The sequence below is a fragment of the Notolepis coatsorum genome (genome assembly GCF_963971535.1).
Source record: "Notolepis coatsorum genome assembly, chromosome: 10".
NCBI classification, from domain to species: Eukaryota; Metazoa; Chordata; class Actinopteri; order Aulopiformes; family Paralepididae; genus Notolepis; species Notolepis coatsorum.
Window position 1 is genome coordinate 134,881,088 of NC_140174.1, and position 27,397 is coordinate 134,908,484.

Below are 27,397 nucleotides of genomic sequence, written 5' to 3' on the forward strand. Positions count from 1 at the left end.
GTAGTATTAAAGCTGTAGTAGTATTAAAGATGTAGTAGTATTAAAGATGTAGTAGTATTAAAGCTGTAGTATTAAAGCTGTAGTATTAAAGCTGTAGTAGTATTAAAGATGTAGTAGTATTAAAGATGTAGTAGTATTAAAGCTGTAGTATTAAAGATGTAGTAGTATTAAAGCTGTAGTAGTATTAAAGCTGTAGTATTAAAGATGTAGTAGTATTAAAGCTGTAGTAGTATTAAAGCTGTAGTAGTATTAAGGCTGTAGTAGTATTAAAGCTGTAGTAGTATTAAAGCTGTAGTAGTATTAAAGCTGTAGTAGTATTAAAGCTGTAGTAGTATTAAAGCTGTAGTAGTATTAAAGCTGTAGTAGTATTAAAGCTGTAGTATTAAAGCTGTAGTAGTATTAAAGCTGTAGTAGTATTAAAGCTGTAGTAGTATTAAAGATGTAGTAGTATTAAAGCTGTAGTAGTATTAAAGATGTAGTAGTATTAAAGCTGTAGTAGTATTAAAGCTGTAGTAGTATTAAAGATGTAGTAGTATTAAAGATGTAGTAGTATTAAAGCTGTAGTAGTATTAAAGCTGTAGTAGTATTAAAGCTGTAGTATTAAAGCTGTGGTAGTATTAACGCTGTAGTAGTATTAAAGCTGTAGTAGTATTAAAGCTGTAGTAGTATTAAAGCTGTAGTAGTATTAAAGATGTAGTAGTATTAAAGCTGTAGTAGTATTAAAGCTGTGGTAGTATTAAAGATGTAGTAGTATTAAAGCTGTAGTAGTATTAAAGCTGTAGTAGTATTAAAGCTGTAGTAGTATTAAAGATGTAGTAGTATTAAAGCTGTAGTAGTATTAAAGCTGTAGTAGTATTAAAGATGTAGTAGTATTAAAGCTGTAGTAGTATTAAAGCTGTAGTAGTATTAAAGATGTAGTAGTATTAAAGCTGTAGTAGTATTAAAGATGTAGTAGTATTAAAGCTGTAGTAGTATTAAAGCTGTAGTAGTATTAAAGCTGTAGTAGTATTAAAGCTGTAGTAGTATTAAAGCTGTAGTAGTATTAAAGATGTAGTAGTACTAAAGCTGTAGTATTAAAGCTGTAGTAGTATTAAAGATGTAGTAGTATTAAAGATGTAGTAGTATTAAAGCTGTAGTAGTATTAAAGCTGTGGTAGTATTAAAGATGTAGTAGTATTAAGGCTGTAGTAGTATTAAAGCTGTAGTAGTATTAAAGATGTAGTAGTATTAAAGCTGTAGTAGTATTAAAGCTGTAGTAGTATTAAAGCTGTAGTAGTATTAAAGATGTAGTAGTATTAAAGCTGTAGTAGTATTAAAGCTGTAGTCGTATTAAAGCTGTAGTAGTATTAAAGATGTAGTAGTATTAAAGCTGTAGTAGTATTAAAGCTGTAGTAGTATTAAAGCTGTAGTAGTATTAAAGATGTAGTAGTATTAAAGCTGTAGTAGTATTAAAGCTGTAGTAGTATTAAAGCTGTAGTAGTATTAAAGCTGTAGTAGTATTAAAGATGTAGTAGTATTAAAGCTGTAGTAGTATTAAAGATGTAGTAGTATTAAAGATGTAGTAGTATTAAAGCTGTAGTAGTATTAAAGATGTAGTAGTATTAAAGATGTAGTAGTATTAAAGCTGTAGTAGTATTAAAGCTGTAGTAGTATTAAGGCTGTAGTAGTATTAAAGCTGTAGTAGTATTAAGGCTGTAGTAGTATTAAAGATGTAGTAGTATTAAAGCTGTAGTAGTATTAAGGCTGTAGTAGTATTAAAGATGTAGTAGTATTGTTGTGAAGGGCCAGATTAAACCGAATATATATATTTATTTATATATATATATTTAATTGTATTTGTATATTCTCTAATATTCCCTGATATCCCTTGTATATTCCTTGTACAATATGCATTGAATATCCATTCTAGCCTACTGAACATCCCATAATAGTCTCCATTCTACTATTGGTCGAGACCTTGGTGCCAGGCTGCCATACCCCTCAGACCCAGTTCAAACGTACCGCTCCACATGTACGAACAAGTCCTAGTTCCGCGTAGGAATCTGACTACCGCACCACTAATGGGACTATTTGTTCATAGTGCGTATATATACTGCGCTACTAAAGTAGGACTTCCTTTTCAGTCCAGTTTCTTACCCTCCAATAGAGTCACAGACGTAAAGCCTCCCCGCGACGCCACGTGTGGGAGTAAGGCCAAGTTCGCCTACCATCGGTATTGAGACATCGTGTATATTAATATTTGAATAGTCATATTTGGCACTATATCGTCGAGTTGGACGTAGTCTATTAAGCTAATAATAGTCTGTTAATATATAGTGCTTCGTGCGGTGAGAATACTACCGTAGTCAGTACCCCATCGTTTCGGGCAGAGAACTGGCTGCTTATCCAGGGTGGTTGACCCCACGTGAAGCTGCACCCGAGGAGCCCCAGAGCCGACGAGCGAGTGGACCTGTATACCGGATTATTCTACCGACGACAGCCCGCCTTCCCAGGCACGGATTATGCTTTGTGTACGTTGATTATTCCATGGATAAAGACCCCCGACACTGCCGTGTGTTGGAACCCCCCCCCCCTGGAGAGGACGCAAGGTGAGGAGACGCTCTGCAAGACGAGGTCGCTTCACGTCTCTCCTCCGTGGACCGGACGACGCCGGCCCACAAAGAGTCCACCTGCTTTCATCTGTGGTCCAAGGATCGCCGGCGCATTGAACGGCACTACAGTGGGTTCACCTGGGATACCCTTGGCCGGATGAGGCAGCCGGATTCTACCCCCCCCCCCTTCCTACTCCTGTCGGCTTACAAGCGACCGGATTAACCCCCCTAGTGTATCCAGTATATAATCATTAAAGTACCATTGCTGTTATTCCTTAAACTATTCCAGGTCGTATATGTACCACCTGCGCCTTCAGAGATTGGACATTCTCTATTGATATACCGACGAATACTCTTGCCATAAAAGTGCATACTAATTTCCATTCATAAATGTGATTGATTTGATTAAGTGCTTGCTCTACACACCATCGCTGTGTAGAAATAAAGACCTATTTCTAATTCGTACATTTGTGTTGGATCCGTTTCATCTACGTGACAGTGTTCATCATAATATATTTATGCCGTGTACTGGGTGGCCGAATATTAAGTACAAAGGTAGTGGTAGTAAGTATCATATCTAGTAATACAGTCAGGGAATTGTACCCCTCAGCTACAATTGGTCCTTCGAGCCGGAGGGTAATTAGTGTAATATTAATATAGTGTTATTAATATTGAAATGGCCTATGATGAACACTCCACGAAACGATCCTCCTAACCAACGCCCGCAGCGCGAACGACGGCTCCCTCAGTACTTAGAGGCTTACGCTGTCAGTCAACAACCTAGTCTTCTACTAACAGTAAACGCGGTAAAACTAGAAAGTAAAAGTATGTCTAACCCCAACGCCCAGACTACCCCGACCATAGAGGCCCCTACGGGCTCTAATGTAACTGACCAAGTTCACGGTGGGGACCAGTGGGAACCAGACATGACTTCACACCCCGCCAGTACTGAAGAAGTAGTCCCCGATGAGTCCCGGGAGGAATACAACGCTACCGAGAGAGAACTCGGCACGGAAGAAGACGGGGAGAGCACCGTGGAGATAGAGCTCCAAGGCTCCGCAAGGAGTACCCCGAGGGAAGGCTCCCCTATACAACCGCCTTCTCCCAGCGAGGCAGAGAGGACCCTACAGCAGGCCTTCCTCATCAGCCTGAACGCCGCTGCTGAACGCGACCGACTGCAGATCCAGCAGCGGAGCGAAGAAGAGCATATACGTCTAGAACTAAGACGCATTCAGAGAGAAGAGAATGTGGCCCGAGACCGAGCAGACAGCCAGCGAGCAGCTGCTGGTGCTCTACGGGACGCAGAGCGCGACAGACAGCAAGCGCAACTAATAGAACAGCTGATCAGACGGACAACACCCTCTCCCTCCGCCAGAGGCTCCAGGAACTCGTCTAGACACACCTCCAGGGCGGCATCCCCTAGCCGAGTAAACAACCCTGAACTTGACCAACAGACGAGGTCTATACCCCCCACAGACCACCTCCCCCCACCGGTCCAAGCGAGACCTAGCAACCGGGAAGGAGCAGCATATCCTGTGGAGAGGCTAAACCAGAGACTACAAGCACTGGATGACCTAACTGAAGAGGAAGAGGAAGAGGAGGAGAACCACGCCCGACGACAGCACAGTACTCTACCGGACCAGGAGGTCCGGTACAGCCCAGGCTATACTCCCGCGGAGCTGCGCTACAGACCCCCGACTCTATACACGGGTGAGCACGACGCACGACCCGCACCGAGGAACAGCACCTGGACAAGCGGGCCATGGTACACTGCCGATACCAGCCCATACCAAGGAGCGGGAGGAGACTCGCCTAGGAGGCCTCTCCCCCAACGCTCGCCGATGTATCCACAGTCAGCGTCATACATTGGCCCGCCTATGGTACCCGACTTCACCCAAGAGAACCGGGCCCAGTATACGGAACTCCGCATGTGTCTGGAGACCATGTTGGTGGATGTATTGGATGAACGCCACAAATACGCCATCCTACTGAAGCACTTAAAGGTACCCCGCGCACATAATATAGCGCTCGCCTACGCGACTTCCACCACCCCATACACAGCAGCGCTGGTAGCATTGGACCAGAGGTATGGGCGCATATGGGATTACGTGATCCAGGAGATCCGACACATCGACCGCTTACCCCCAGCAATAGACAATCGAGCACTGGACGACCTGTCCATCAGAGTGCAGTCCCTGGTAGGGATGTTGGGAGCGCAGAGAGAGAAGGGGAGGCATGATCTTTACGCCAACTCAAATGTGGAAAGGATCTTGGAGAAGCTGCCGCCCGCTCGACAGGAGCGTTTTAGGCGACAGAGGGACCACCGAGACCCGAATGGCCCCGAACCGAACCTCCTCGATCTAGCAGACTTCCTGGCGAGAGAAGTCAGCAGCCTACGGCTAGATACATTCGGACGGAGCACCCCTGGCTCCAGAGAAGGAACCAGACGACTAAATGATGGAAGAAGATCGGTGACTGTGATGCACCAATCGGAGTCAGTACCGAGCAGCAGGAGCCACAGTACCCCCTCCAGAACGGAGAAGTGGAAGATAGTGTGCCCCTACTGTGAGAAAGAACACTGGCTAGCGCAATGTGACTCCTTCCCCAAGCTGAACGCGGAGGAAGCAAGTCAATGGATAAAGTCCAACAAGCGCTGTTTTCGCTGTGCGCGCTCACACATGGCAGCCGAATGCCGCTTAAAGAAAAGGTGCACCAAGTGCGATGGAGCCCATCTGGACATACTTCACGACAGTAACAGACGGCGCCCTTCACCCGCACCACCCAGCAGCAAAGCGAGCGTCATGTACATCGATCCCGCCAGCAGCAGTGGAGCCCGAGTACTCCTAAAAGTAGTGCGTGTGACACTAAGCTACCAGAATAAAGTCCTGGACACTTACGCCGTCCTCGATGACGGGTCAGAGAAGACCCTGCTGCTCGCCTCCGCTGCGGCCCAGCTAGGGCTGCGGGGAAGCGAAACCCAAATGACAATTCGGACAATAAGACGAGATTTGAAGACGATAAAGGGCGAGAATGTCTCATTCTCTATCGCAGCAAGCGGCCAGCCTGAGCGACGGTACCAGATTACAGACGCTTTCACCAGCCAAGAAATAGGACTGTCGCGGTACACATACCCCGTCGCCAAGCTGATGGAGAAATATGCACATCTGCGCAAGTTACCGATCCCGCTCATAGACAATGCTATGCCGACCCTGTTGATAGGCTCCGACCATGCAGACCTCATTGTCCCGATAGACCGGGTTCATACCGGACCCCGAGGCTGTCCTGCAGCAGTCGAGACCCGTTTGGGATGGACTCTCCAAGGCCCGCTCGCCAAATCTCTCAACCGAAGTACAGCCACTAGATGTCTCCACTCCCGAGTCACAGAGGGAGAAACCGCACTCCTGCAACACGTAGAGCGGCTATGGACCTTGGAACAAATGCCCTTTAAGAACGGAAAGAAAGACATTCGCTCTAAAGATGACATTTACGCCATTCACCTCCTCGAGACAGGGACCAAGAGAGTCCCGGTCAACGGCGTGTTGAGATACGCCACGCCACTCCTGCGGCGAGAAGGAATGCCTACTTTCCACGCCAAGACAGACGCCACAGAACGGTACCTGCTGAACACGGAGCGGCGCTTAGCCAAGAACCCCGCCCAAGAGAGTGTATACCGCGCTGAGATTGAGAAGCTCATCACAGCGGGACACGTCACAAAGATGGACATTAAAGAGGCTGACCAGACCACTGAATCGTGGTACGTGCCTCACCACAAGGTCCATCACAACGGTAAAGACCGCATAGTATTTAACTGCAGCTACCAGATCGGATCCCAAAATCTGAATAAAGAGTTACTGCCCGATCCCACACTCGGCCCCTCCCTACTCGGCGTTCTACTCCGCTTCCGCCAGGAAAAGGTGGCCATCAGCGGGGACATTAAAGGAATGTTCCTGCAGGTGAGATTAGTAGAGGCGGACAAGCCCCTGTTACGGTTCCTATGGAGAGAGAAGCCAGGAGATGAGCACCCAGCCATCTACCAATGGGAAGTCCTCCCCTTCGGAACGACGTGCAGCCCCTGCTGTGCTACATTTGCACTACAGAAACATGTAGCAGAGGACCCAGCAGCGGACGAAGAGGTCCGACACAGCGTAAAGAACAGCTTCTACGTAGACAACTGTCTACAAAGCCTTTCAACCCAGGAAGAAGCCGAGGCTCTCCTGATTAAACTCTGCGCCTCATTGATCAAAGGCGGCTTTGATCTCAGGCAGTGGGCCAGCAGCGATCCGCAAGTACTGCGCAGCCTCTCCTCCGAGGACAAGGCAGCCAGCAGCGAGACCTGGATGGCTACAATCCCGGGAGAAGCCCAGGAGATGACCCTGGGATTGGTGTGGCGATTCAAAACAGATTCGCTTCACTACAGACACAAGCCCCTGACTACGGAGCAGGGAAGGCCGGCGGCGGCGCCGACCACCAGACGGAGTGTGTACACAACACTCGCCCGACAATATGACCCGCTAGGATGTATTCTACCGTACACCACCAGGGCAAAAATGATTGTACGAGCATTGTGGGACAAGGACCAGGGCTGGGACGACCCCATTCCCGCACACCTTGCATCCACCTGGAGAGAGTGGGAGATGGAGCTCCACTCACTCCCAGGCGTTAATATGCGCCGAAGCTACTTCCCACCCACGGTGAGGCCAGAGACATGTAAAATGGACTTACACGTCTTCAGTGACGCCTCAGAGGTCGCATACGGATCAGTAGCCTACTTGCGGGCCCAAGAGAAGGGGGGAGAGATCTACACAGCATTTGTCCTCGCCCGCTCGAGAATAGCCCCACGCAAGCAACAATCTATCCCACGTCTAGAGCTCTGCGCAGCCCTAGCCGGAGCGCACCTAGCCACGCTCATCCAACGTGAGCTCACCATACCGGTGTCTAGAACAATCCTGTGGTCAGATTCCATGACGGTACTCGCCTGGATCAAATCGGACTCATGCAAGTACAAAGTCTTCGTGGGGTCAGAGTCACCGAGATTCAAGACTTAACCGAAGAGTTAACCGGAGAAACAGAGTGGCGCTACGTTGATACAAAACAGAACCCAGCTGACGTCATCACCCGGGGGATGCCCCTGGATGACCTCACCCGTCGCAATGTCTACAGTGACGGCCCCGCATTCCTAAGACTCCCGGAAGGACAGTGGCCCATGCCTATCCCGAGGGAAGCAAGTCCAGAGGAGGTGGAAAATAAGAAGTCTGTGTTCTGTGGATTGAGCACCGTAGCCTCCACCGACTCTAACATAGACGATTGCACGTCCATAGAGAGTGCACAACAAAGAACATTCCTGCGGTACCACCCGGAGTGCAAGTCCCCCGCTGATATGTCAGCAGCTAACTACGAGGAAGCAGAATTGCTTCTACTGCAGCGAGCCCAGAGAGACAATTTGACAGAAGGAACAGTCGTCATGATTATTGATCAATCACTGCCCAGAGCTATGTGGCCGGCCGGCCGCGTAAGCAAAGTGATCACCGGTGCCGACGGCAAGGTCCGAGCAGCTGAAGTGCTCGTTCAGGGTCGCACTTACACCCGTCCCGTGGCGAGGCTCATAGAACTGCCCCGACTCCCAGACACAATCGATGATGACCATGACCCTATAACCCTATGACTTTGTGAAGTTGACTGACCCCTACAGCAAACCCTTATGTGTAAATAGACAACGCGATTAATCTGTCTCTGTTTAACTGATTAGGTCTGGGACCAATCAGGGGGTGGCTGTTGTGAAGGGCCAGATTAAACCGAATATATATATTTATTTATATATATATATTTAATTGTATTTGTATATTCTCTAATATTCCCTGATATCCCTTGTATATTCCTTGTACAATATGCATTGAATATCCATTCTAGCCTACTGAACATCCCATAATAGTCTCCATTCTACTATTGGTCGAGACCTTGGTGCCAGGCTGCCATACCCCTCAGACCCAGTTCAAACGTACCGCTCCACATGTACGAACAAGTCCTAGTTCCGCGTAGGAATCTGACTACCGCACCACTAATGGGACTATTTGTTCATAGTGCGTATATATACTGCGCTACTAAAGTAGGACTTCCTTTTCAGTCCAGTTTCTTACCCTCCAATAGAGTCACAGACGTAAAGCCTCCCCGCGACGCCACGTGTGGGAGTAAGGCCAAGTTCGCCTACCATCGGTATTGAGACATCGTGTATATTAATATTTGAATAGTCATATTTGGCATTATATCGTCGAGTTGGACGTAGTCTATTAAGCTAATAATAGTCTGTTAATATATAGTGCTTTGTGCGGTGAGAATACTACCGTAGTCAGTACCCCATCGTTTCGGGCAGAGAACTGGCTGCTTATCCAGGGTGGTTGACCCCACGTGAAGCTGCACCCGAGGAGCCCCAGAGCCGACAAGCGAGTGGACCTGTATACCGGATTATTCTACCGACGACAGCCCGCCTTCCCAGGCACGGATTATGCTTTGTGTACGTTGATTATTCCATGGATAAAGACCCCCGACACTGCCGTGTGTTGGAACCCCCCCCCCCTGGAGAGGACGCAAGGTGAGGAGACGCTCTGCAAGACGAGGTCGCTTCACGTCTCTCCTCCGTGGACCGGACGACGCCGGCCCACAAAGAGTCCACCTGCTTTCATCTGTGGTCCAAGGATCGCCGGCGCATTGAACGGCACTACAGTGGGTTCACCTGGGATACCCTTGGCCGGATGAGGCAGCCGGATTCTACCCCCCCCCCCCCCCTTCCTACTCCTGTCGGCTTACAAGCGACCGGATTAACCCCCCTAGTGTATCCAGTATATAATCATTAAAGTACCATTGCTGTTATTCCTTAAACTATTCCAGGTCGTATATGTACCACCTGCGCCTTCAGAGATTGGACATTCTCTATTGATATACCGACGAATACTCTTGCCATAAAAGTGCATACTAATTTCCATTCATAAATGTGATTGATTTGATTAAGTGCTTGCTCTACACACCATCGCTGTGTAGAAATAAAGACCTATTTCTAATTCGTACATTTGTGTTGGATCCGTTTCATCTACGTGACAGTGTTCATCATAATATATTTATGCCGTGTACTGGGTGGCCGAATATTAAGTACAAAGGTAGTGGTAGTAAGTATCATATCTAGTAATACAGTCAGGGAATTGTACCCCTCAGCTACAAGTATTAAAGATGTAGTAGTATTAAAGATGTAGTAGTATTAAAGATGTAGTAGTATTAAAGCTGTAGTAGTATTAAAGCTGTAGTAGTATTAAAGCTGTAGTAGTATTAAAGATGTAGTAGTATTAAAGATGTAGTATTAAAGATGTAGTAGTATTAAAGATGTAGTAGTATTAAAGATGTAGTATTAAAGATGTAGTAGTATTAAAGATGTAGTAGTATTAAATATGTAGTAGTATTAAAGCTGTAGTAGTATTAAAGCTGTAGTAGTATTAAAGCTGTAGTAGTATTAAAGCTGTAGTAGTATTAAAGATGTAGTAGTATTAAAGCTGTAGTAGTATTAAAGATGTAGTAGTATTAAAGATGTAGTAGTATTAAAGCTGTAGTAGTATTAAAGCTGTAGTAGTATTAAAGATGTAGTAGTATTAAAGATGTAGTAGTATTAAAGCTGTAGTAGTATTACAGATGTAGTAGTATTAAAGCTGTAGTAGTATTAAAGCTGTAGTAGTATTAAAGCTGTAGTAGTATTAAAGATGTAGTAGTATTAAAGATGTAGTAGTATTAAAGCTGTAGTAGTATTAAAGATGTAGTAGTATTAAGGCTGTAGTAGTATTAAAGATGTAGTAGTATTAAAGCTGTAGTAGTATTAATGCTGTAGTAGTATTAAAGCTGTAGTAGTATTAAAGCTGTAGTAGTATTAAGGCTGTAGTAGTATTAAAGCTGTAGTAGTATTAAAGATGTAGTAGTATTAAAGCTGTAGTAGTATTAAAGCTGTAGTAGTATTAAAGATGTAGTAGTATTAAAGCTGTAGTAGTATTAAAGATGTAGTGGTATTAAAGCTGTAGTGGTATTAAAGATGTAGTAGTATTAAAGCTGTAGTAGTATTAAAGATGTAGTAGTATTAAAGCTGTAGTAGTATTAAAGATGTAGTAGTATTAAAGCTGTAGTAGTATTAAAGATGTAGTAGTATTAAGGCTGTAGTAGTATTAAAGCTGTAGTAGTATTAAAGATGTAGTTGTATTAAAGCTGTAGTATTAAAGCTGTAGTAGTATTAAAGATGTAGTAGTATTAAAGCTGTAGTAGTATTAAAGATGTAGTAGTATTAAAGCTGTAGTAGTATTAAAGATGTAGTAGTATTAAAGCTGTAGTATTAAAGATGTAGTAGTATTAAAGATGTAGTAGTATTAAAGCTGTAGTAGTATTAAAGCTGTAGTAGTATTAAATCTGTAGTAGTATTAAAGCTGTAGTATTAAAGCTGTAGTAGTATTAAAGCTGTAGTAGTATTAAAGATGTAGTAGTATTAAAGCTGTAGTAGTATTAAAGCTGTAGTAGTATTAAAGCTGTAGTAGTATTAAAGCTGTAGTAGTATTAAAGATGTAGTAGTATTAAAGCTGTAGTAGTATTAAAGATGTAGTAGTATTAAAGCTGTAGTAGTATTAAAGCTGTAGTAGTATTAAAGATGTAGTAGTATTAAAGCTGTAGTAGTATTAAAGCTGTAGTAGTATTACATCTGTAGTAGTATTAAAGCTGTAGTAGTATTAAAGATGTAGTATTATTAAAGATGTAGTATTAAAGATGTAGTAGTATTAAAGCTGTAGTAGTATTAAAGCTGTAGTATTAAAGCTGTAGTAGTATTAAAGCTGTAGTAGTATTAAAGATGTAGTAGTATTAAAGCTGTAGTAGTATTAAAGCTGTAGTAGTATTAAGGTTGTGATGATAAGGTAGCAGTCCCTATAAGACAAGGTATTGCTATTTTTCATCGACATCATTTCATTGAGTTGTAATTAACACAACACAATGATTAAAATGTCCCTGATGACATCACTGGTGGCCATATTCAAACAAATTTACTCTCAATAACTGTCAAACTAAATGCATGTGTGCAAAACCATTTGAGTTTTTGTGTGTGAGATTATGTGCAAAATAAATCAGTGTTGTTTTTTTGGCGAAGTGCCCCTTTAACTTCAGCCACATGAAAAGGCCTATTTGTGCTGTAGAGCTGTGTTATACTTCTGTTTAAGCTGAAACCAAGGAGGTCAGACTATAGAACACACGCTATGCTCAAACTCAGACTCAACCTAACACACAGAATGGGCTGCAGAAGGACTAAGAAGCCAGTTTTCCACACTTAGTTTTCATGGGCCTAATATCACTTTTACTGCCATTGCAAATGTCTGTAGGTTATGTCAGCCTTGAGCAGAGTGGTATTCTAGCCCCTGAACACACAACCCTGAGCTCAGCGTCTGCTGGGCAGGAAACAATGACATCAGAGAGAGAGGGGTAGGGAGGGAGAGAGAGTGTGTGTGTGTGTGGGGGGGCTGGGGGTAGGGAAGGAGAGAGTGAGTGAGGGAGAGAGAGATGCTGTATTCCAGAAGGCTCACTAGGTACAAATGGAAACAGATTTATAAAACTCCATCCTGCCTCTATCCCATTCATTCTCTGTGGGCATTCCGAAACTCAACCTAAAATCTTGTAGGATATCATGCAGCCGAAATAGGGATTTTGTAAAGTACATTTAGTTGTGTCCTGGAAGGAGCCGGGGAGTGGTTGTGCAGTGCTATTTACCTTTCCGTCTCCATCGCAGAGAACTAAAACCATTCTCACAAAGAGAGAGCTTGTCGTAAACATGTTTGTAAACTACGAGTAACGGTTTAGAGCTTTGGGTCCAGACTAGGTATTTTTTCAGTCCACAGTGCTCTCTGATTCAGCAAGTCCAGTCATCTGGCCCTATCAGACCGACGGAGCCACGAGCCTGATTAACCCCAGATGGAGGCACGCAAAGGACTCCAGCAGAACGACTTGTTTGGAAGCCTCTCAACTTCGCTCTCTGTGGATCAAAACTCCCTCTTTTCCGATATAGGTCAGGGTGGAATCTGGCCGCCGCCACCAGCCCCCAAACGCCTACTCTGCAGTACCGTCTATCCCCAGTGTACACAGTAGTGAAATAGTATTGTTAAAAGAGAAGGCAGGCCACGCCCACTAGGATTTACAGTATTATGCCGTCGTTTACAACTGGGGAGAGTTGCACGGCCTCTTGCAAAGTAATTTGTCTCCCTCGTGAAAGATAATCTAAATTGCAGACTCAAAGTCCTTTGCTGTTTATCAGAGGGTACGTGAACCGATGCTTGAAGTATACCAGGCCAATATTCTTGCCCCCCTTTAGGCCCAGGTGAGTTGGACAAACATATTGTGCATCATTTGAAATACAGAATATAATTGGAACTCAAAGAAACTGTTGTGCTGCTTTTGTTAGATTCCTTTTGGTTCAAGTTCCACTTCATTCAAATTATTTCATATCATATTTGTGATAATATTAATTTTATTATAAAAAAAATCCAAACACTTTAAATCAGTTAAGAATGACATTGTTATACTTTCTCTACTTACTTATACTCTAACCATCCCTAGGCAGGACAGACATGGCAGTTTCAACCCGAATAGAAGCAAATCTAAGAATTTACAGTATATTTGCACATGTAAACCCCATCCTTACTTTGACCCGTTTTTGCAAGAACCTGCCAAAGACTGCCTTCTAGTGGTTGAACTGTAGAAGAACCATGGAGCTAAAAAATAAAGGTCCCATAATATCACTAAAGAAAAACATACAAACAGGTCACCATGCACATCTCTTAAACTATTCCACGTAAAGAAAAAAACAATGACACGACATTTTTTAAATGGCATTTATTTAGCTTTCTCCATACAATACATTTAATGTATAACGGCACATATTCTGAAATAACTCTCATTTATAAAATAGGGCATCTACAATCAAAGTACAGTCATAAAATGCTTTTTGAGGGGCAGAAGACAACAATAGCAACAGTAAAACACCTTCATATAAAGCGCAGGAGATTGTTGAGAGAAGTGATTGTTGTTTACTGAGCTACCTGTAGGAAAGCGGAACTTCAGAACACACTCCCGTTTAAAGAGCATTCGACAGCCTGCGTGGACCCGTGTTCTCACCTTTCTGGATTCACAACTGAAGAGATTCCAAATGATGGTCAAAGTATACATAATAATAATATGAGCTATATTCTAATTGGTGAAAAGATCATAACATTTGGGAATATGATAAGTCAGGCCTTGTTTGGATAATGAAATACATACCAAGGTCAAAGCTTGCACAGTATTATGACTGCTAATCAATATGTAAATACAGTATAGGCTATATTCTTACAATCATACCATATTTAAACACGTTCTGTCTGTGACTGTAGCTGTGAAGACTGTTGTTCTTGAGTGTTTTCCTGAAAACAAAAACGCTTACACACAGCGAAAGTATACTGTACCATCACTGAAGCCACATGAAAACCAGCTTATATCAACATGGCAAACAAGCCAATTATAGAGATTGTTCAAAAAGATCCTTTTTCTGCAGTCTATGTGAATCAGAGTATGTCTATGGGCCTGTAGTGTTCATAAATGTGTTTTTATAGTATACTCACATAACATTAACCAGCTCATGTGTTAGTTTGCTATAATGTAGGCTGGGGGGGGTTAATATACAACGTGTCCAATCTGTGTGATGGAGAAGGCCTGGGTACAACTAGGGCTGACCCCTATTAGTCGATTAGTCGACTAATCGGTCGAAAGGAGCCGTAGTCGACTGCCAACCTCTAAATTTTTTTTTATATTTTTTCTATTTTTGTATCATTCTTTCAAAAAGAAAAGAGGCCTCTAACGCTAATGGCATGCATACCAGAGGCTAACTGCCTACGAAAACAGGCACAGAGGCACTGAAAGATGATTTCACCCATCTAATGAACACACTAGACTAGACAAATATCAAGATGTATCCATCAGTGGACCAATTGCATGCTTTTGCAGAGGACAAGAAGCCTTCAGTCGACTCCTTCAGACATTAAAGCGAGACACCCCAGGTGAATAGGCAAATATACTTTTTTTTTAAGATTTTGTTATATTTTGCTTCCTAAACATGTCTTCTATGAAACTAGTGACAATAAAACGTCAATAACACACATTTAGTTGTTTATTTTGCCTTATTTCATCCATAAATGTGCACATATTTAATGGGGAAGTGCCTCATTTGCATATATAAACATAAAATTCAGAAAACTTGCAATATATTTTTTCTTAGTTTATATGTACATAACAAACTGGGAAAGTTTCATAGTGATATCTATTCAAATATGTTTTGCCTATTAGGGGGTACTACACTGTTTGTAGCCTGTGTGTAGTTCTGTTCAGTTCAATAACATCATTATTATTATTATTATTATTATTATTATTATTATTATTATTATTATTATTATTATTATTATTATTATTATTATTATTATTATTATTATTATTAAGTTATCAGGCATGTGTTTAGGTTGTCAATTAATAATGGTTTGATTAGGTATTGTGTTTGTAAATAGCTGTTTAAAAAAAAAGTATGGCATTTTACAATACAGGACTTTGAAGGCGTTTTCCCAAAAATGAGTTTTTATGCGTTTTTCTTACACGCAAGGGTAGACATGTACCATTCCATAGCACCTACACACACCATACTTTCCACATTTCTTCGTATATATACCCTGCATCTTTTTACAGAGGGGTTTGTTGATATATCATTCATAGCCTGATTTATAGTACATTTAGACCAAAAGACATGGAGAAAATTGATTTTTTTTATGACTGTAGTCGGCATTTCCTGATTCATGGGATGATAAAAAGACATATCCACAATCCCTTCTGTAAAAAGTTCACTGTGTTATGTGTCAACATAATGAAACATTTTTTTTTAAATCTGGCATCATCCAATGTTGGTATTTATACCCAAACGTCATATGCAAATTAGTGCATATTTAATGAGGTAATGCCTATTTTGCATATATAAACATAAGATCTCAGAAAACTTGCAATACATTTTTTTCTAAGTTGTTATGTACATAACAAACTGGGAAAGTTTCATAGTGATATCTATTCAATTTTCTATTTTTTTTTGCCTATTCACCTGGGGTGTTCTCACCCTAAGCACCCCCACAGCCCAAATGGAATGATAAAAATATATATATATTATACTTTTTTTTTTGTCGACTAATAGTCGACTAACGGCAAATTTTGGCCACCCATAGTCGACTATCCAAATCCTTAGTCGGGGACAGCCCTAGGTACAACTAAACATGAATACAGTTTGTTTACGGTCTGTTGGTCGTCGTCTCAGACAAACACCAGGGGGAGGAAGGAGTTTAGTCTCGGGTTCTTGAGGTAAGCAATGTGTTTCAGTATAATGCCCTACTGACCATCATACAGTTACAATCATTTATTCTCTATTTACAAACTTCCTGATTCACATACACTGTACTGCTCCTCTCTGGTCAAATTGATTGAAAAACTAAGTGAAGGATCACATCCACAATGCAAATTAGGATTGGGAGGGGAGGGATGGCAGGGTTTGGGGGCATTCTGAGTTCATCAAGCCTGTTTTCTAACGAAGTGGCAATAATGAACAAAATTGACCATAATTCACATGGTGACCATTTTGCTCTTGTTACGCTCAATGGTGGAAAGAAACCCAACCTGCGCATGACATAAGAGCAAAATAGCCACTGTGTGAATATGATCAATGGCTATTGAAGATTGGCCTTATTTTTTAAGTGGGTATAAAACCAAAAACAAAGAAAACATTATGGTTCTTGTTCTGTTCTTGACTTATTGTTATGTTTTCTTCTTGACTTGTTTAAAGAAGACTTGTACGGCCCATGGGGACATTAACGTGTGTTGTCGGGCCTTATAAATAAATTTGATTTGATTTGGTTTCCCCCCTTGCAAACCTCATACACACTCAACATTCCACAAGAGTGCAAATTCTGCTGTTCAACCAAACAAAACACTTGCAAACGCTTGGCAACATAATATCAATTCACTTTCTGAAAAGTGGGTAAGAGAACAGATGGCAATAAATAACGTGATGAACCCAACTGTGTAGTTGTTGATTTTTTAAAGTACCATGCCTATGTTGATGTTCACACCTATTTAGACCTGCGTGTTTGCATTGGGGGGGGGGGGTCAAATCTCCTTTGTTCGAGGGGTATCGCTTCAAATAAATGGAGGACATATATTGTGGCACGACGACACACAAATGCATGAAAAAAAAAGAAGAAAGAAGTGAAGATCAACCGGCACATCGTTCTACCGTCTCTCCTCTCTTCCTGCTCTTGTTCTGTTACCATCTCACAAGACGAGGCCACGCGGCCGTCTCGCCAAAACAACCACTCGCGCCACTGAAAATGTGTTGTATTTTCTTTTTCTAAAAGGAGGCTCGATGCAAGTGTGAAACGAACATACTGTAATAGTAGTAACAGCTTGCGCACTCACTGACACTACACTGTAACTGAGACGTGACGGATCAACAAGCTTTTACAAAGGGGAGGGGAGGAGGCTATAAGGATGCTACAGTACTAGTGCTACCTGAACATGCTACAGACTGAGACTACAGTCGGCGGGAGGCCGTTTGACATCGGCGCCAAGCTAGAACCGGCTTTACCGAGTAGCTACCCCGGTTTCCCCATTCCTTTTGGAGGGTCTTATGTACCATTTTAAGAATCAAAAAGTCCTCTTCTTTGCAGATTAAACGAGAGGAAATGTAGCCGGTACTTAGTAAAGCTGCCTCAACTGTAGTCAGTTACTGCCGTACACACACTCATACTATACACACACACACACACACACACACTCATACTATACACACACACACTCATACATACGAACCCTGAAGTTAGAAACGATTTCTATCGTCGTCACACAGCACTATCATTTTTGATTATCGTCGACAAGAGAGCTGGGATTGCATACTGTACCATACGTCTCCTGGGAGAGGGACCTTCCATCATATCAGCTCATTCATTTCACCACACGCACCCACACACACCTCACAACCACATGCTCTATAACGGAATGTATAGAAAGCTAATACCAGAACTTAGACTCTAGCCAGGACCAAGTCAAGCACACAGACTCTGCTATCAAATATCCACTTTTTTTTCTCTTACTTTGACAAGTCAAGAAAAAAGGAAAACAAATAAAGTTACCAAGTCAACAGTGTGTTCTGACATTCTGGTGGAGTTTCCAAAGTGTGGGAAACCTTTCTCTCTCTCACTCAGCCACACCTATTCATTGACAAAGTTCTGAAGTGCTTTTATATATATATATATATATATAATAATAATAATAATAATATTAATAATAATAATAATATTAATATTAATAATAATAATAATAATAATAATAATAATAATAATAATAATAATAATAATAATAATAATAATAATAATAATAATAATAATAATAATAATAATAATAATAATAATAATAATAATAATAATAATAATAATAATAATAATAACAACAATATGTATCCTTAGTTATGACTGCGGTCCCTTTGGAAAAGACGAAAATAGTTATTTGTTAAATTATTTAAAATATATATTCCCCCACATGAACTGGGGGGGGGGGGGGGGGTGGGGGGCTCTGGACCTATTCTATTGTAACCCCCAGGTGATAGCCCACAAGACACCTGGAGCGCACCAGAACATGGCTTTTCTGGGGCCAACATGCACACGCCTGTGCCCCCATCCCCTACGGACTAGATTTATCTAAACGGACCACCCTCTTGTGTCTCTGCCTCAAGCCCAATTCATGCCGAATCGGACAGGCAGTGTACGGAGAGGGACATGCGGCGGCCGCGGAGACTCCTCCGGTCAGCGGAACGGAGGGATCATCATTCGTGGTACCACCACCCCTAACAAACTGTCAATCATGTCGACGTGGACCAATAGGGAGTAGCCGTACAGTCATTAAGATGTGGGAGGCGCACAAGCCTCCATACAGACCCCCTGTGAGCCACCAGAGTCTCCGCAATTACATCACATCACCATGTGGACTCTCCAAACGGTGCCTCTTGGGACCACGCATGGACTACGCTCAACACACAGGACGTGCAGACAGCCACGCTCCATACACTCACAGAGAACACAAGGCTAGGAGACCAGGGTCGATATTTATCAAACCTCTAGTACGAGTACTGACCTAGGATCAGACTGCTCTGGTCACATGACCATTATATACCTCTCACTATGAATGGTCTCAGAGCAGCACTCCTACTTTGAGATGCTTGACAAAATGACAGGCCCTGGTCAAGACAGTGGCATTCTAAGCCTACTGTATAGTATGTTTGAGAACGGGTTTTGTTGAGAGATGCCAGAGAAGCAAATGTCGACATTATATGGCCTTTCTACTGTAGGCAGGTTCCGTTAGGACCACAGGAATTTGGCAGCTACTGATTTGGCTTCAATACCACCCACTAAATCCACAGAAAAGTGCAAACATTCACTTTTGTATTGTTTTCTGACATCTTGTATTCCTGGCCTGCCTCAGCTGTGTATAGAACTGTTCTCCGTTTAAAAAACAAAAACAACGACAAGTGAACGAAAAAACATAGTGTTATGAAAGACCCCTATTTTACTGTATTGACTGATCTAAGTGCAGCGCCCCAGCGATGGTGGAGGCAGTAGGAGGGATTGAATAGGTTTGGATAGCAGGTCCTAGGTCAGGGCTTATAGTGGGGTCCTCATTCTAGCGCTTTGAGAGTATGCCTCTCGCACATACACACATACACGCACACATACTTTCTCTCTCTAGCTTAGATGAATCTGGCCTCTCCCTCCATGTCTGGTGGTAGATCACACACTCCTGTGAAGTGCATCTCCTTGCCCTTGCCTCCCTGCCCGGCTCTGGCTCCTCGCTCCCCCAGGCTGGGAGAGGGCTGTTGGGCTTGCGGGTCAGGGGACACTCCGCGGGGGGCTCCGCCCGACCGCCTCTCCTTCAGGAAGATCTCCAGACGACGAAGCATCTGCTTGGGGTTCTTTTTGGCAAACAGCTCCACTTCTGGAGGGGAGGGGGACAGCAGAAGTCAGGAGGAGAACAAAGGAGAAAGGTCTGGCTGTAGACCTCCACTGTCTGCCACTGCACTGACAGAAGATTGGTACGGTACTATTCAAAGCCAGATCTCATCAGAATTGTCCAGGGTATCTGCAGGTTTCAACAAGTTACATTTAAGACTTTTTAAGACCTTTTCAATACCACTTAGAGCAAACTTATAATACCAATTTCATGACCATACTAGCAAAAAAGAAAAACAAATGGCAACACTGAACTGGCGGCTGCACACTTCTCGCACGTTCCATACAAGCTCTCTCGCCAGACGCACTAACTAAGCTCCCGGTAGCAAAAAACAACGACGTGAATACAAAAAAAAAATCATATATTTCATATTATTTAATCTCCCGACAGCCGGGCTATTACATTTATTTAATACCTGTGTAAATAAAATTTAAGACTTTTTAATACCTTTTAAGGCCTTAAATTGAGAATTATGAATTTAAGACTTAATACCCCGCAGATACCCTGATGGTCACCTAAGAGTTGTTTATAAACCTAACCCTTATCTTAAAGGAACGGCATTATGAGAAATGTGCTTACAGTCTTCTAAGTCAGACAAGAAGATAGATACCAATTTCCTCTCTCTGTGTTCAGTAGAAAGCTATCCGGCTGCAAGCTAGCCTAGTTTAGCACAAATGAATGGATATGGACCACTAGCCTAGATTAAAACTCCGGGAGAGGTGTTTTTGGCCTACAATTAGGCTAGCTGGTCTGTATCCTCTTCCATTCATTTCTGCTAAACTAGGCTTGCTCGCAGCCAGATAGCTTTCTACTGAACACACAGAGAGGAAATTGGTGTCCATCACCATAAAACTTTTAAAAGCCAAGTCCCATATAGACGCCTGTCCCTTTTACGTTCTGACAAATAAAGGCTGGTCCCAATTAGAAGCCGGGTTTATCTGGTTGCTATTGACTCTGTGAAGCAGGTTATTTATCTCTACTCCACTACTACAGTACTAAATACCTATATGTCCCTATGCCATAAATGTCATGTATGTTGTGTATGTCATAAATGTCTATATGAATTGAAAATGGGGGACCCTGATGGAAACAAGACAAACGTCTTTCTCAGGTCTGCATCCCCTTAACAATTGTAGGTATTGAGCCGTACTGTATTGTACCCATTCTGCAATCTGTTAAATAAAGTTTTCATTCATTCATTCATTCATACTTGTATTCAAACGTCAGTCAGATTAGCTGATCCCCATAGCAGCACAGATTATTATTAATTAAGTAGTACCCGAAATTCCAGACGGTAAAAGGACCAGACTGCGTGGTGGGGAGAGGAAGCTTATTACAAGCTAAAGTAAACTACATTGCAGGGTCAAACTGAGTGGTCCAAACTGGCCAAGGTAGCGGAGTCAGCTTGTCTGTTTCAGACAGTGCCTGTGCCAGCATTGTATTCTCTGTCTGACTCTGCATAGTGAGCTGATGAGTGTGTGTGTGTGTGTGTGTGTGTGTGTGTGTGTGTGTGTGTGTGTGTGTGTGTGTGTGTGTGTGTGTGTGTGTGTGTGTGTGTGTGTGTGTGTGTGTGTGTGTGTGTGTGTGTGTGTGTGTGGGCGCTGTCCAGTGATGAACTGGACGAGAGGCAACTGAACTGAAGTCTCCTTTCTTTGTGTGCTTTGTGTGAAAGGAATTAAAGGCCTATCCCATATAGATGTCTGTCCCAAATATAGGCCAGTTCAGTAATTGAAACAATTAAAAGCCTGGGCTATTAATAGAAGATTATGGTATATGAACATGAGGGCGGAGGAACAGGCATTTGACTGCAATGCTCACTAAGGTCATAGCAGAGGTGGCAGACAGCAGAGGTCAGAAGCTAGTAGGTCTAGTATGTCTTGGAACGAACGCTTGACATAATAACAAGACACTGCCCTTACCTTTAAGTACAAAGCCAGAGTCAGAGATGGTCTTCTCCTGGGTCTTCCACAGCTGGTAGAGGTGTAGGTACGTGGCAACGTAGAACTCATTCAACACACCAACCACCTGCTGACGACGATTACACTCCCTGAGAAAATGACAACAAGTGGAGGTGTGAGCTTTGGAGAGACCAGGGGTAGAAACCAGGGGTAGAGACCAGGGCCCTCATTTATCAACGTGACGTACGCACAGATATGTGCGTAACCTGTGCGTACAATCATTTCTAATTAAAGTGTGGGATTTATCAATTTGAACTTGTGCTTGACTTTGTGCGTATATTTAAGCACAGGTCGGACCATGCGTAGTTGGCGCCCGGTGGTAGAATATTTTTACAACGCGGAAATAAGCACTGACTGCGCTCCGCGTAACTCAACTCGTTATTATTTTGCGCATATATTGCAGAAATACGGGAACGTTTTGATTATATTTAAAAGGCTTTGCCATTGTTAAACGTAATAAGTGGAACCCCGAAGCTGTAAGCAGAATACAAGTCATATGAACACCCACGATATAAAAACGCATTGCAACGAGAACAGACAGAGGTTATTTGTTGAGTGTATGTGTATACAAAACCCTTGCAATAAATGTGTCTTAAATGAATGAAAAGCATACATGCTCTGGACACAGAGCATATATCGTGTGGGTGATATCATGACTTGTATTCTGTGTCAAAGCCTAAATCAAAACGTCCCCGTATTTCTGCAATCTATACGCAAAATAATGAGTTGAGTTCTAACAAAGAACGTATTACATGCTGGTAGGCTGATAGAGTAAACTATGATATGAATATGAATATGATATGATATAAAGGTATACTGGTCCGTCCGCGAGGATATCGAGGACTCGAGTTGGGGGACCCTGATGTAAACAAGACAAAAGTCTTTCTCTGGTCTGCATCCCCTTAACAATTGTGTGTATTGAGCCGTACTGTATTGTACCCATTCTGCAATCTGTTAAATAAAGTTTTCATTCATTCAGCCATTAAATGCAATTTGAGAATATAGGCTAAAGCGACGGCCTATAGCCTATACATATTATTTAATGTTTTCATAAGCGTAAAGATACAACAGCTAGATTAATGATCAAGTTAGTTTACTGTATGCAGGCTTCGCAGGGCTGTGTGTTATTATATGCGCAAGTTACTGTTGCATAATGTAGGCTATGGGCTGGCTGCTATTATATGTACTTCATATAGGCTGCCTAATACCAACAACAAAATAGATTGTATCATATGCCTCTACACACATTATATTATACACATCATATTATATCTTGGTTCGGCAGCGCCTCTGTGAACAATCTCTCAGAGTTTGCTCCATCAGTAATCAGTAATGTGAACGGGATTCCACTTGGTCAATGTACAGATAATCTGCGATGCGCATTTTGGCTGATAATGTATCGGTGGCCGGAGTCTCATTCATATTCACTTAAATGCAGATCATAGTTATCCACTGAAGCCATATGACTCTGACCAGAACGGGCTCATGACGAGCGCACATAATAGGCATTAGAGCGCAGAGTTGTCTGTGAACTTGGCAACTTCATTGGATTTATTTATTCTCTAAAAATATATATAATCATACGATTAAATATTGTTTAAAATAAAACGCTAAATACTATTATTCTGTGTGTCATGTTTCCAAATAAGATTGTTCACAACGGGAAATGCTGTATACGTTCAATTTGTTGGTTGGACCTCGGTGATCAATCTCGCTCTCAGTGAAGTCTCTCAGAGTTCGCTCGGGTTAGTCCACTTTTCCACATTTCATGGGGGTGTTCCATTACCGTATATGGTTAATCGGGGCGGTTCTGGTATGCAAATACTTAAAACAGTGCACAAGCTCAAACATAGGATCAAAGTCATATTTATCAAGACAGGTGTGCGTAGGACCTGTGTACGCACGTGTGATAAGTCCCGTTTTTTTTGTGCGTGCACACATTCTAGATTCTGTGCTTACGTATGAAAATAGAATACTTTCTGAGAAAAATTGATAAATGAGGGCCCAGGGCTACATCATACATGGCAGTGAGATTCATTGTTCTTGTATATGCTCTTGTATTATTGTAATATAGGCTACCTAATACCGACATCAAAATAGATTGTATGCCTCTACAAATCATATGCAGGTAGAAAATGTACGGAAAATCCATCGCGATTTGGAATAAAATTGAGGAGAACTTTAATCCCTGGGTATTAATCGAACGAAATGGGAAAAGGCAGTCATATTCCAGCACAGTCTTTATTAGTGTTTGCGCTGCCCAGGCAGCAATGGTTAATAGATATCATATCCGACATCACCGTGTACATGTCTCTGTCAGCCTGTCGCATATTTCTCCCATAACACGCTTCACTCGGCTTAGTAAATCTTTCCACATTTCATGGGGGTGTTCCATTACCATATATGGTTAATTACGGGCGGTTCTATATGCAAATACTTAAAATCGTGCACGAGCGCGGAGCGTAGAACGAATGGTATTTATCAACACGGATTGTGCGTAGAACCTGTGTACGCACGTGTGATAAATCCCGATTTATCTGTGCGTACACACATTCAAAATTCTGTGCTTAAGAACGAAAATAGAACACTTTCTACGCATTGTTGATAAATGAGGGCCCAGGGGTAGAGACCAGGGCCCTCATTTATCAACGTTGCGTACGCACAGATATGTGCTTAACCCGTGCGTACGACCATTTCTAAGCAAAGTGTGGGATTTATCAATTTGAACGTGAACTTGACTTTGTGCTTATGTCTACGCACAGCTCGGAGCATGCGTAGCTGACGCCCAGTGGTAGAATATCGTTACTACGGCATATGCGCTCCTCAGTTCATGCATTAGTTTCAACGCGGAAATAAGCTTTCGTGCATTACTCCCGACACTGGCGCGTGTTCCGTATGAACCGTAATTCATTATAGTTCATTGTGAAATAGCGACAGTAGTGTAATTATAACGGGCTCATGCGCGAACAAGAGGTTGGCTTGCTTGTTTGGCACGGGGGGCAGACGCAGAACACCTAGCCCCTTTTGTGACTGTGATGCACTGAGTAAATCCACAGTCACTTGCTCCTCAATAGGAAACCAACCTAGATTTACCCTGAATGACTGGTTCTGACCGAACCGTTCGTTATACAAGAATCACAGAGACGTTTCAAAGGTACTCACAGTTGCACGAGGGTTTCGGACAGAGATACGGGATGGTTTGAAAGCTCTGCGTTGCTAATAAACATTTTAAATAATTTTCATAAACTGGTCAACACTGCATTATTTCCGGCGTTGTGTGCATGATGCGCATGCGCTGTGATCACACCAGGCAGCCAACGCCGGAAATAATGCCGTGTTGACCAGTTTATAAAAAATATTTAAAATGTTTATTAGCAACGCCGAGCTTTCAAACCATCCCGTATCTCTGTCCGAAACCCTCGTGCAACTGTGAGTACCTTTGACATTTCTCTGTGATTCTTGTATAACGAACGGTTCGGTTAGAACCAGTCCTTCAGGGTAAATCTAGGTTGGTTTCCTATTGAGGAGCAAGTGACTGTGGATTCACTCGGTGCATCACAGTCACAAAAGGGGTTACAGAACACCCACCTCCAAACGCGATTAAATATTGTTTCAAATAAAAAGCGACATACTATTATTTTGTGTCATGTTTCCAAATAAGATTGGCCACAACGAAATGCTTTCTACTTCAATTTGTTGGTTAGAATAGATTACCTCGCTCCGTTGAAACTTCACTGAGACTAACAGTAAAAGACAGTATTTTTATTTTTTGTGAGCTCCGCGCACAGACGTGATAATAATAATAATAATAACAATAATAATAATAGAGCTTCATTTTATATAGCGCCTCTCAAGAGACCCATGCAAGGTCGCTTTACATAGATAGGGGGGGGGGGGAAATAACAAAGTAATAAACATAGTGGACAGACTATGTAAATATGATGATGGGATTCAAGTTCATGTTTGTATTGATCACATAGGCAGGCTACACATGGCGTATAGGCTACATCATACATGGCAGTGAGATTCATTGTTCTTGTATATGCTCTCGTATTATTGTTTATATAGGCTACCCAATACTGACATCAAAATAGATTGTATGCCTCTAGAAATCATATGCAGCAGGTAGAAAATTGACGGAAAATCCGTCGCGATTTGGAATAAAATTGAGGAGAACTGTAATCCCTGGGTATTAATCGAACAAAATGGAAAAAGGCAGTCATATTCCAGCACGGTCTTTATTAGTGTTTGCGCTGCCCAGGCAGCAATGGTTAATAGATATCATATCCGACATCACCGTACGTGTACACGCCTGTCAGCCTGTCACGTATTTCTCCATAACACACTTCCCTCGGCTTAGTCCACTTTTCCACATTTCATGGGGGTGTTCCATTACCGTATATGGTTAATCGGGGCGGTTCTGGTATGCAAATGTCGCACGTGCTACACTGACGTCAGTGCGATGAATGGATTTACCTCAGTAGCACTGGTGCGATGGCCCGCGTGTGTGGCACATAATAAAAAAAAATAGTGACGTTATTAAGTTGAATGGGCCATTTTTTATGAGGAAGCGCAGCTATTATTCTGTCACTGGTGCCAACACCGGCACCCTCTTGCACTCGCTGAGTAAACAGCTGACCAGAGCGGATGATGCTGATCTCCGCGAGGTAAACCTTAAGATGAATGTGGCATGTTGCATCGCCAAGGAAGAAATGCTGTTCACTAAATTTAAGCCGCTAATTTTAATCTGTAAAAAGAACGGAGCCGATATAACTCCATCGTATGGCTACTTAAATTCCCCTCTGGGATCAATAAAGTATTAATTATCTATCTATCTATCTAATAACGAGACAATATGCAAATAAGGTAATAATAATAATAATTCATTTTATTTATAAAGCACTTTTCATTCATGCAGAGTTCCTTGTACTTCTGATTAATGCAATGGTGTGTGTGTGTGTGTGTGTGGATCTGAAAAAGTGGCCAGCAGACATGATGCTGGAACTGTGACACGTGTGCACACACACTTGAATAATTATTATAATAATAATAATTATTATTTATTTATTTGGTTCCACAAATATGTACAGGTGTTTGTATGCATTATATCTATTTGTTATGTTGGTTTCTAGCTTTCCCTGTAATCTGAGTCCACACCAGCGCTGCCTGGTCTCAGACTGCTTCATATCGGTTATATGGTTATGTCCTTGTTTTTTTGTTTTACATTATGGGCAAATAAAGAAAGAATTTGTCTGAAAGCATTTCTTGTTAAAGTTTGGATTTTGTGTGCCCTGTATGCAAGATTCATGACCCTTGCCAGTCACATACCTATTTAAGTAATGAACTGCACTACTTGTGGTTGTTTTTAGAGATTTTAGAGACGTTTTATACTCGTGCTACACGATTTTGGCCTGTGCTACAAAACTATCAACCTCTGTAGCACCAGTGCTATGTGCAAAAAAAGTTAACGTACAGCCCTGCGCTATATAAAATGAAGCTATTATTATTATTATTATTATTATTATGATCACGTCTGTGCGGGAGCTCACAAATAGACTTAGTCTCAGTGAAGTTTCAACGGAGGTCATCTATTCTAACCAACAAATTGAAGTAGAAAGCATTTCGTTGTGACCAATCTTATTTGGAAACATGACACACAAAATAATAGTATTTAGCTTTTTATTTTAAACAATATTTAATCGCGTTTGAAGGTGGGTGTTCTGCGTCTGCCCCC

The 27,397-nt window shown here is 42.2% G+C and overlaps 1 protein-coding gene across 1 annotated transcript in view; it reads right to left on the bottom strand.

Annotated features, from left to right (window-relative positions):
• Positions 1-18,166: 18,166 nt before the first annotated feature.
• The window catches only part of elmod3 (ELMO/CED-12 domain containing 3), a 38,613-nt gene continuing 29,382 nt past the window's right edge, over positions 18,167-27,397 (bottom strand). The window contains exons 12-13 of the mRNA XM_084322679.1: positions 21,625-21,752; positions 18,167-19,690 (exon numbers count right to left, since the gene is read on the bottom strand). Of these exons, the coding sequence (XP_084178805.1) occupies positions 19,446-19,690; positions 21,625-21,752 (373 nt within the window). The 3' untranslated portion in view covers positions 18,167-19,445. The remainder of the gene's footprint in view (positions 19,691-21,624; positions 21,753-27,397) is intronic.